The sequence below is a fragment of the Podarcis cretensis genome (assembly GCF_951804945.1).
Source record: "Podarcis cretensis genome assembly, chromosome: 4".
Classification (NCBI taxonomy): domain Eukaryota; kingdom Metazoa; phylum Chordata; class Lepidosauria; order Squamata; family Lacertidae; genus Podarcis; species Podarcis cretensis.
The window spans coordinates 68,955,393-68,967,534 of NC_137173.1; the positions used below are offsets into that span (position 1 = coordinate 68,955,393).

A 12,142-nucleotide genomic window follows, 5' to 3' on the forward strand; every position below is an offset into this window, starting at 1 on the left:
ATTACTGAATGATCAACAGCTGTATGAGTTTACTGACACCACAAATATTGTTTGAAGTGAGCTGAGGTTATATGAAAGCACTGTGCATCTCTGGAATTTCCCCAGAATTATGTAATGACACAGAATGGAAAGCATCCACGTTTTCTATAAATCATGTTGCTCTGATCTCACCAAGACAGAGGCATCTTCTAAACTGCATCTGTGAGGCTTTTGTTTAACTTTTCTAGCCTGTAAATTTTTAACTATTAGCTTGCAGAGATCTGCACAGTAACTGACATGATGTGGGCAAAGTATGTTTAAAGGGTAAAGGGACCCCTGACCGTTAGGTACAGTCGTGGATGACTCTGGGGTTGCAGCACTCATCTCGCTTTACTGGCCAAGGGAACTGGTGTACATTTTCTGGGATAGGTGGGCAGCATGACTAAGCTGCTTCTGGCGAACCAGAGCAGTGCACGGAAACGCCGTTTACCTTCCCGCTGGAGTGGTACCTATTTATCTACTTGCACTTTGTGCTTTCGAACTGCTAGGTAGGCAGGAGCAGGGACTGAGCAACGGGAGCTCACCCCATCGTGGGGATTCGAACCGCCGACCTTCTGATCAGCAAGCCCTAGGCTCTGTAGTTTAACCCACAGTGCCACCCGCACTGTTTAGCAATCTCTAATATATATATGCACTGAAGGTATAAAATATTCTAAAAAAATTACTGCATAGAAAGTTCATTCCTTATTAAGCATGTAGTATTTGTTTGTTTATTTACAATCAAAGTATTTGCAAAGGATGCACATCCACTTCAAACATCATTCAGAACAACACTGGGTCTTTAAAAGAATTGTACTGCCCATGTAAAGAAGCTTCAGGGATATTCAGGATTACAGGTGTTAAGTAACAACTGGGAGTATCCCTGATTCTGTGATCAAGACAAAAAGCAGCAAAAATATATAAAAAATTCAAGCAGAATAAACATTTGGGCCTGATATTAGGAAAAGCAGGCAATGTATAATGCATGCCCAATAAAATATATGAAAGCAACACAGCCTCAGAGCTGGAAACTATAAGTAGATGGGAGTCAAAAACCTTAACCTTCTCATTTGTTCACTATTGATCTCGAAGCATAAATTGATGAGTATGTTTGTGAGCCTCTGTGTTGAATACTGTAGGTGTTATTAGTAGTTAGGGAGCATCGCCTACCAGTGACATGCCATTAATAATATAAATGATGGAGTTTGGCTCTCTCAGAGCCAAGGAAAGCTGCATTCACAATAAAGAAAAACAAAACAAAACTCATTTGGTTGCATCTGCTTGGGTAATTGCATGGCTTCTTCAAGGTGCTTAAAGAAATACAAGGCAGATGCAACTAAAGAGCAAAAGGAAGCATTGTAACAAATGCACTACTTTATTACAATTCAGTTCTTTGGGCTATATATGAAATTAAATTCTATCACTGTGAGTCCCAGTGCAGAGAAATGAAGGCTGTTGTGTCTGAGAGTTTCAGTACCCAACATAGAAGCTTTTGCGTACTCATCTGCATGGCTAGAGAATTTAATCCAAATTTTAGACTCATATGAACTGCCATTACTGGTAACAAACCACTGTGTCCTTTTCATAATACTGTTGTGAGTTTGGGGCAGGTGTAGGCTGTATGCCTGAGTCCCTTCTAATTCCTAAACGGCCTCGGTCCAGTATATCTGAAGGTGTGTCTCCACCCCATTGTTCTACCCAGACACTGAGATCCAGCGCCGAGGGCCTTCTGGCGGTTCCCTCGCTGCAAGAAGCCAAGTTACAGGAAACCAGGCAGAGAGCCTTTTCAGTAGTGGCACCTGCCCTGTGGAACGCCCTCCTACCAGATGTCAAAGAGAACAACAACTACCAGACTTTTAGAAGACACCTGGAGTCAGCCCTGTTTAGGGAAGCTTTTAATGTTTGATGTATTACGGTATTTTAATATTTTGTTGGAAGCCAGCCAGATTGGCTAGGAAAGCCCAGCCAGATGGGCGGGGTATAAATAATAAATAATAATAATAATAATAATTATTATTATTATTATTATTATTATTATTATTATTATTATTATTCCTGGATCCAACAAGGGTTCAATTGCTGGAATAGCCAGGCAAGTTTCCGTTGCTCGGTCCTTGCTCCTGCCAACCTAGCAGTTCGAAAGCATGTCAAAGTGCAAGTAGATAAATAGGTACCGCTCCGGCGGGAAGGTAAACGGCATTTCCGTGTGCTGCTCTGGTTTGCCAGAAGCAGCTTAGTCATGCTGGCCACATGACCTGGTTTGCCAGAAGCAGCTTAGTCATGCTGGCCACATGACCTGGAACATTTATATATCCCAATCCTTCTGTTTATATCTCAAAGCACATTCGCCCCCCCCCAAAAAAAAAGAACCCTGGGAATTGTAGCTTGTTGAGGGTCCTGGGCATTGTAATAATAATAATAATAAATTTTTATTTATACCCCGCCCTTCCCAGTTCAGAAAATGGGGCTCAGGGCGGCCAACAACAAATTTAAAACACTTAATTGATGCAACAAAAACCAGCATAAAATATAGTATAAAACGTGAATAACAATAAATTCAGAATTCAAAAATCAATTTAGGGGGAAAATCCATCCAATAAACATTAGATGATCACCAGGGCTAGCTGGCTAAATTAGTCCTATTTGGGCCAGCAAGGAGACCAGGGGAGAATTAGCTGTGAGATCCCAGAGCGGGTAATCTTCATAGAAAGGGGGGGGGGGGGAGAGAAAGAGGAATAAAAGATCAGGCTAAGTTCAAATTGAAAGCCAGGCGGAATAGCTCTATCTTACAGGCCCTGTGGAAGGAAGTTAAATCCTGCAGGGACCTGGTCCCATGGGACAGAGCATTCCTCCAAGTCGGAGACATCACTGAGAAGACCCTGGCCCTGGTGGAGGATAATCTGACTTCCTTAGGGCCCGGGACCTCTAAACTGTGATTATTCATTGACCTTAAGGTCCTCTGCGGGGCATACCAGGAGAGGCGGTCCCGTAAATACGAGGGCCCTAAGCCGCAAAGGCTTTGTAGCTGTGAAAGGGGTAAACTACAATGCCCAGGATTCTTTTTTGGGGGGGAGGGGAGGAATGCGCTTTAAATGAGCTTTAAATATATCATGCACATGCAGCCTTAGAGCTCACTCTCAGTGGATTGGTATTAAGGTACATTTGGGCTTTTGATGCACCTGACAAAGCAGAAGTACAGCAACAAAGCACGTACAGCCCCCCCCCCAGCATTTGTATGTCCCTCAATGTACAGCCACTAGGAACAGAAACCTCAAAAAGGAGATGAAACAACACACATTTCTTCCTTTTTTATTGTCCCTGTTCTGGAACACCTTCTTCTTTTTTCCCTTTCAGCTGAATGCTTTGAGTAGAGACCTCTTTTACATTCAGAGTGCTGAATATATGGCCTTGGCCAATTAACTGTATTTCATACATTACCTCTGCAACCTTCAAATCAGAAACGTTTATTTGAAAACAAGGAGCACTCAGGCACACAATGGAGACCAGCAAAACTAAAATGTAACATGCTGCATGCTTAGTTAATGAATTCAACAAGGCTACACCTTGTCTGAAGCCTTGCATATTTGCTCAGGAACAACCTGACATAGGCACAATGGACATAGGAAGAAAAGTAGCTGTGTTATATCAGTGAGAATGCACTAACTTCAGATGAACAAACTAAAAGAAAATATGTTTGACATGTTTTAAATATCCAGATTTCAAACACTGAGATGCTGTTGTTTTTCACAATACACATGTAAGACTCTTCATGGAAGATGCTGCATACAGTTCATGTTAACATATAACCTATTGGCTAACAAATTTGCAGCTAGCACATAGCATACTTAGGTTTGAACTCTACACTTCAGTCTGCATACAAAAGTCATCAAGCAGCAACCTACTTGAAGTAGTCTCTCCCATCTCTGTTTGCCGTCATCTCCCATCCATAGGAAGATCCCTGGTTCAAGGTCCAGGTTCCTGAAGGGGGAGGCCAGCCTGAAGACTTGGTTCTGTGGCTAAAAACAAATGAAAATCATTAGTATTTCAAAATGAGCCTGATCCATTCAATCCAACAGTGACTTTTCTGTATTTCTGAGTGCAAGTGAATTCATGTTAAATCCTATTACATGTGTGGAATTGTGACATAAGCCAGTAATAATTAATATAACCATAACACACTTTAGGACCTAGATGTTTAGATGCACTTTGTTGAATAATCATCGGACTCCTTGTTTTATTAAAATCTAGATTTACTTTGATTTTGGCAGACCAAATTGAACTTTCCAACTAGCTTTTCACCTGTGACCGTAAAGAGAGGCTGTTTCAAGAAGACTCTTTTGGGAGGTTCATATAACCACCCTTGCATATTAACAATGGAAACTGTGTGAAGGGGCCTTACATACATACCAATGCACATAAACAGGGTTCCTGCATGGAGGATCAGTGTGCACCTACTACCCTTTCACACAGCTGCCAAATGCATGGCTTGTGCATATGCCACCATAAGTGTTAGAGTAGCTGGTATGACCCCCCAAGACCCACTCATGGGTGCCTTCAACCATTGGGAAGGTTGTATGAACCTCTTCCATGTTGTGCACACATGATAAGAAACTGGGTTTGGGGAAATACATAATGCGAAGTAAGGACCACTCAGCTTTTTCCCCAGTCAATGTCGTACTGAGTGCCCTCATGTTTTCCAAGTATTAGTCACCTTAGACCATTTCCTGAAGAATGAAAGGATGAATAATTCATGAATAGATTCATCATAGTACACGCCGTAGGAGCACGGTTCCACAAAAGAGCCTTTGCCCTTCAAAAAAGGTGTCATGGTTGCTGAAAATCTCAACGGTGGGGGGGAGTGCTCTTGAGCTCAGATCCCACTGCAGGTTTCCCAGTGGTTGGCCACTGTGAGAACAGGATGCTGGACTAGATGGGCCATTTGCCACATCCAGAGGACTCTTCCTACGTCCTTATGGCATTGACCCATTTCTAAGGTGCTACTAAAATACATATGGCAAAATCTTAACTGCAGTGTCAATTTAATCTGGATGTGCTCAGTGCAGAAGAAAAGCAGAGAAAGACAAAAATAACTGAGCCGAACTGGATACCCTCCTGATCATCTTCTTTTTAAAAAGAAAAAGAAAAAAGCAACACAAATTATTTAAACACTAACATAATTTATCTTCACTCTTCACATCCGTAATTATTAGTTACTTTACAGGGATTTATTTTGCGTTTCCCATTGCTGGATATAAACAGTAGCAGGATTATGTTATAATCTCCTTTGAAAGCAATCCTTCAAACGTCAAAGTGCACCACTCAGAGGCTGTAAAATGTGCGCAACAACTCTCTGTGTTGTATGCCAGTGTTTACAATGCTGTTGTATACTTAGAACTAAAAGAAGCAAAATTACTCATGTAGTACCCTAGAAGTCTCCATACACATTAATGGCATAGCTTCTAGGAGAGAGGCTATTGTTGACTGCTTTGCATGCAGAAAATCCCACGCTCAATTCCTGGTGTTTCCAGGTAGGGCTGGGAGATAATCTTGCATGAAACCCTGGACAGTTGCTGCCAGTCTGTGTTGACAGTACTGAGCTAAATGGGCCAACACAGACTGAGGTCAGTCAAAAGGAAGCATAGCTAAAACTACAGAATTCACCAGCATGAAGATGTAGTGATGACCATCAAGTTGGATGACTTGAAAAGAGAACTAAACAAATTCACGGAGGTCAAGTCTATCAATGGCTTCTAGGCACGATTGCTGCATATTAACTGCACGATCAGAAGCAGTAACCTCTAAGGGCAGTTGTTGTGGTATGTGATTTCTGAACTGCTCTGAGATTTTAAATTAAGGCTGGCATATGCATGAGTTTAAATCAATAAAATCCTAGGTATGTTTACTCAGATGTTTCATTGTGACTGAGGAGTTGGGCAGAGCAACCCAAGTCCCCTTTTTCCAGGCTGGGAAAGGGGGCTGGGTTGAATGAAGGTGTCCCTCTATCTAGCTCTTCCAGTTAAACCAGTTTCCTACTGGCTGACAACAACGGACTGATGAAATTCTCAGTCCATCAGTGTGGCAGCTCCCCCTACTACCAGCAGTACCCAGCAGAAGGCCCTGAAACAGGGCATTTCAAATTCTGCAAGGACTGAGCCACCTTTCCATCTATTGGATCCTGAGCTAGTCTTACTGCCACTGCACAATGGCATCCAGAACAAAACAGCCCTGATAACTATGCCCGATAGCTCTGTAAAAGCCACACTGGCAGGGAGGGGGAAACTGCATCTTAAGCCTGTTTAGTGCTGAAAGCTAAGAAGCTGACCTTTGTGACAAAGCCGTTTATGACACCATCTGATATAAAGAAGGACTCCAATCTTAGTATACACTGCTCAAAAAGGAGGAGTGAAAATTTAAGGCAAACAAAAATATGGCAGCAGTAAAAGAAAACTCTCTGATCCCATGAGGTGAGATGCAAAGAAACGGTTAAAGACATAAAACACTGAAAAATGGCATTGTTTCTGTGGCAAACAAGGAGAACTCACTCCTAAATCTGCTTTCATCACATGCTTTGATGTGTTATATTTTCTCCATGTAATCTTCAGGTTTGATCCGACCATTAATATTTACAATCGTATCAATTATGAAATAGATTCAAGCACTCAAAACTATGACAGTAGTAGTGATTGCCACTGAAAATGTTCTTGTATGAAGGAAGAAATAAAAGATATGCTGAAAACTATGCTGCAGATGAACAAAAAAAATACATTTCATGTGCATTTAAATTAAAGGTAAAGGTAAAGGTACCCCTGCCCATACGGGCCAGTCTTGACAGACTCTGGGGTTGTGCGCCCATCTCACTTAAGAGGCCAGGGGCCAGCGCTGTCCGGAGACACTTCCAGGTCACGTGGCCAGCGTGACATCGCTGCTCTGGCCAGAGCCAGAGCCAGAGCCGCACACGGAAACGCCGTTTACCTTCCCGCTGGTAAGCGGTCCCTATTTATCTACTTGCACCCGGAGGTGCTTTCGAACTGCTAGGTTGGCAGGCGCTGGGACCGAGCAGCGGGAGCGCACCCCGCCGCAGGGATTCGAACCGCCGACCTTTCGATCGGCAAGCCCTAGGCGCTGAGGCTTTAACCCACAGCGCCACCTGCGTCCCTCATTTAAATTAATACACCTTTAATATGCTTCTCTGTTCTTGTTTGTTTGTTTGTTCTTGCTATAACTGCATTTCTTATAAAGATGGCTTTAATATGGACGTACAGATCACCTTATAAAGAAGGAATAACAAACAGCACGACAACATTTACAATGTTCATTCCAGCATCATACACAGCATGGTACAAAGTACTGTCTTTCACAGTTGCTCACATTTTAGCAGATTTTAGCAGCTTGCCCCCCCCCCCCGAGTTTAGAGATCTTCCCTGAGGAACAAGGGTTGATTTCCACTGAAAACATATATGCCAAAGCTGTAGGACAGCAGTTCTCAAACTTTTTGAGACCACTTGGAAATTGTTGAGGGTTTCAGTAGACCACTTAATAAACTTCTTTTTGTTCTACAAATCAAAGCAGTATGCAACACATATTTTAATAAGCAGTTTTGACTTTCTAATGTGATGGATATGTTTGTTGTCAGTGTCAGCCTTAACATTAGGCAGAGCAAAGTATCTACCTCAAGCAGCAAATCTGAGGGGGGATGGCAGAGAATAATGGCAATATATTAGAGTTGTGTGTGCCGTGTGACCTGATGATATTCCCTAAGCTAGCCTGCTGCCCTCAGGTTGTGGCAGATATCTTCAGAACGGGATTTCCCTGTATGAAGTTTACAATGCATTTAACTGAAACACTTCTTTGATGTGTCTAGATCCAGCCTGGATTAGGAGGGGAGGACACCATCTTGTCCATGGGTAGACAAACTAAGGCCCGGGGGCCAGATCCGGCCCAATCGCCTGCTAAATCTCGCCCGCGGACGGTCCGGGAATCAGCGTGTTTTTACATGAGTAGAATGTGTCCTTTTATTTAAAATGCATCTCTGGGTTATTTGTGGGGCATAGGAATTCATTCATATTTCCCCCCCCAAAAATATAGTCTGGCCCCCCACCAGGTCTGAGGGACAGTGAACTGCTGAAAAAGTTTGCTGACCCCTGATCTTGTCCTTTGCCTCCGACAAAAAAACTATTTTGGGATTATGGGCTGGCTCTACTCCTGATTCTGAGTAGATTCTGTTCTGAGTAAAATTGATCTTTGTAAATAAATCAAAGAGCAGGACCAAATGAATATGTTTTTGACTGTTCTGCAAACTTTCATCATACCACCAGTCTGCTGACCACCAGTGGTTCCTGGAGCACATGTTTAGGACCTATCCTTTAGGGAGGGTGGGGGACACACAAAGTGCTTCCATGTTAGAAAGCTAGTCATCATGACAATCCTTAAGTCCATTCCTGGGGGGCAGGGGGTGGGCGGTGTCACTTTCCCAAGCAACATTCCTTACTTAGGGGTTTCAAATGTAAAGATGAGTTACTGCCTTCTCCCCCAGCAGTTTTTCAACTCCAAATTATCTCCTCTAATTCTGCTTTTATTTAAGAAAATAAGTCATTTGACTCCTTTAATTAATGTACAGCATAGGCAAACTCCGGCCCTCCAGATGTTTGGAACTACAATTCCCATCATCCCTGACCACTGGTCCTGTTGGTTAGGGATGATGGGAATTGTAGTCCCAAACATCTGGAGGGCCGGAGTTTGCCTATGCCTGCTGAAGATATGAAAGCTTCCCAGCTAATATCTATTTCTATGGTGCTCGTTGTTTATCACACTGCACAGAGATGCAGGATCCTGTGCTTAAAGAGGTCACCACTACACATGCCTAATGATGCACAAGATGAAGATTTGTTTTTACATCTTTTCAAAGTTACTGACAGCACTTAGGAATGGCAAATTGTTGTTTAGATAGTCAATGTTTAGAGACTGTCAGACTGAGTTGTGATTACATTGAATATACAGCGGATGTAAATATGCCTATGTTGACTTCAATTAAAGTTAATTTTTCTTACTGAATTGTTATTAAGCAGGCTAGTTCATGGTTGTTGTTGTTGTTTAAAAAAAGAGATAGTCTTTGAACAAAAGCATTCCCCTCCCCTTTCAAAACATACCAAGCTATCTGCCCCACTTACTTTTCAAAACTATGGTCCTGCTAACAAAAAGAGAAAAGAAGATGATGACGACAAGGGGAGAAAAAATAAGATCTACTCTAATTTTACAACACATACACACAGCTGTAACATCTTGCCATTGCTCTGCGCCAGCACCCCCTTGAATTTGCTGCCTGAGGCAGCCACTTCACTCCGTCTAATGATAGGGCTGGCCCTGACATACTGAGTAATTCAGAGTCCGTCTGTCCCCAAATTGCTTCTCAAATTCTTCCCCATTTAGTGCTGAGTTATCCCACTTTGCTGATAATATTAGGGATCGATAAGAGCAGTATCCTTATGAAAATGAGCAGGCTTCTTGTTTTTGACCTGCTCTGAAATGGGAGCTTGAACATGCTCTAGAAGTGGGGGTTCCCCACTTACTTTCCTTGGAACTTAAGAATTTCAGAAATAAAAAGTATTCTCCCTGCTACTGATATCCGAAAAAGATTTTCTAGCTATTTTCTTGGTAGCATATTGACTAGAAAACAGGAGTTGTTACATGATGGATATACATGCTGTAGGAAAGCATTCATCTTATGAAGCTTAGGAAAGCTTATGACAAACTACAAATGTTTATCAGCTTGTACTGCTGTGACATAGGTTTCTTGGAAATCATAGGCTTTCTAAAAAAAAAAAAAAGGTACTAAGAGTTTAAAAAACAACTCTCATTTTTTAAAGCCCCTTGTCATAAACACAAGTCCCAAGATTCTTAATGGACTCAACACAGAGTCTAATAGACCCTCAGATCCCCTTATGAAACTACAGTTCTTATAATAATAATAATAATTTATTATTTATACCCCGCCCATCTGGCTGAGTTTCCCCAGCCACTCTGGGTGGCTTCCAATCAAGTGTTAAAAACAATACAGCATTAAGTATTAAAAACTTCCCTAAACAGGGTTGCCTTCAGATGTCTTTTAAAAGTAAGATAATTGCTTATTGCCTTCACATCTGAAGGGAGGGCGTTCCACAGGGCGGGCACCACTACTGAGAAGGCCCTCTGTCTGGTTCCCGGTAACCTCACTTCTCGCAATGAGGGAACTGCCAGAAGGCCCTCGGCGCTGGATCTCAGTGTCCGGGCTCAATGATGGGGGTGGAGAAGCTCCTTCAGGTATACAGGACCGAGGCCGTTTAGGGCTTTAAAGGTCAGCACCAACACTTTGAATTGTGCTCGGAAACGTACTGGGAGCCAATCTCTCAGGACCGGTGTTATGTGGTCTCAGCGGCCACTCCCAGTCACCAGTCTAGCTGCCGCATTCTGGATTAATTGCAGTTTCCGGGTCACCTTCAAAGGTAGCCCCACATAGAGTGCATTGCAATAGTTCAAGAGGGAGATAACTAGAGCATGCACCACTCTGGCAAGACAGTCCGCGGGCAGGTAGGGTCTCAGCCTGCGTACCAAATGGAGCTGGTAGACAGCCGCCCTGGACACAGAATTAACTTGTGCTTCCATGGATAGCTGTGAATCCAAAATGACTCCCAGGCTGCGCACCTGGTCCTTCAGGGGCACAGTTACCCCATTCAGGACCAGGGAGTCCCCCACACCTGCCCACCCCCTGTCCTCCCAAAACAGTACTTCTGTCTTGTCAGGATTCAACCTCAATCTGTTAGTAGCCATCCATCCTCCAACCGCCTCCAGGTTCCCTGGCTAAAGGAAAATACGGATAATCTGTAAGTCTGTAATATCATTAACCCCTCAGGTGCCAAAGCACTTTTTATTCAGAAGTTCTTGTACGGAAAGGAAATATTATTTATAGAGTTCAAAAATTCAAATGCTTTTTTAAGAACAAAAACAAACAAACAAACAAACAAAAATGCTGTTAAAATCATACTTCACCTCTGAGGCAGTCTTTTGACACCCTTATTTGCTGTTTAGCTGAGAATGTAGAAGAAAATATTGTAGGGGGAGTGGAGGGCTAAAATCAGTATGTGACAAATGGGTACTGCAGAAACTGCCCTATTTTCAAGCTGAAGGGAAAAGCTTTGAATGATGCACCATAAGGAGTATTAATCTTAAACAGCTCATTCTCTTTTCCTTTTGAGGAATGGGAAAGTTAGCAGGCTCTTTGCACCTCTGCAGGAAGAACTACAAGCTAAAATATTCCTTCAGGCACCCAAACAGGTCATTTTCACTTTTACATATAGCAGAATGATTTACTGTACAAAGCCAGGGATACATTTGCTTTGTTATTGTTTCCAGCACTGTAAGAACTTAGGGAGGAATGTGAGGGAAGAAATGGAAGCTCTCAGACCAACTAAATGCATAAGGTGCCTGGAGCTCCTGTAAATCTGCACAAGGTGGAGAATGCATAAGGCAGGTCAGGTTGAGAAGAAAAAAGACAAAACCATTTTTATTTACTTTTTCTTGGAAAAACGACCTTGTAATAAATTTTGAGGGGGGCAGGGGAATGAAACGAAATGTGGAGGGCTTCAGAATTGGCTGCTATCTCAGGCTGTCCTGTGGTGATTTTGATTTAAACAAAATAATTGTGCTTATTAAATGAGTCACTACTGTGGAGCTATGAGCTTTTACTGATTGCCGCTGATGATCTGCTGGGAAGCTACGTTGTTTATTTATTTGTTAATTTACTGAGCTGGGCATAACTCTTTGACCCTGGAAGGCATTATATAAATGCTAAGCGTTATTTTGTATTTAGAACTTGCGCAGAACCTCTGGAGTGTTCAAAGTGATTTTGGGTACATTATTTCAGCTGTTCTCTTACCACCTCCCTGTAAGGTAGGCCTGCATTATTATTCCCATACCACAGAATATTAGCCTTCCCCAACCTTGTGTTTTAAGAGGCTGTTGGACCACACATCCTATCTCAGCCAGGCTGGCTGGGGATTAAAAGAACTGGAGTAAAACAACATGTGAGGAATGCTGCCATTGTGACTGCTTTGTACTGAAAGATCTCTCAGCTATAATTTGGGCACAACAC

General features: G+C 42.5%; 1 protein-coding gene across 4 annotated transcripts in view; it reads right to left on the reverse strand.

Moving 5' to 3' along the window:
• The window catches only part of FRMPD4 (FERM and PDZ domain containing 4), a 205,406-nt gene that overhangs the window by 70,364 nt on the left and 122,900 nt on the right, over positions 1 to 12,142 (reverse strand). For all 4 annotated transcript variants that reach the window (XM_079972396.1, XM_079972397.1, XM_079972398.1 and 1 more), the window contains exon 2: positions 3,921 to 4,034. In XM_079972396.1, the coding sequence (XP_079828522.1) occupies positions 3,921 to 4,034 (114 nt within the window). The remainder of the gene's footprint in view (positions 1 to 3,920; positions 4,035 to 12,142) is intronic.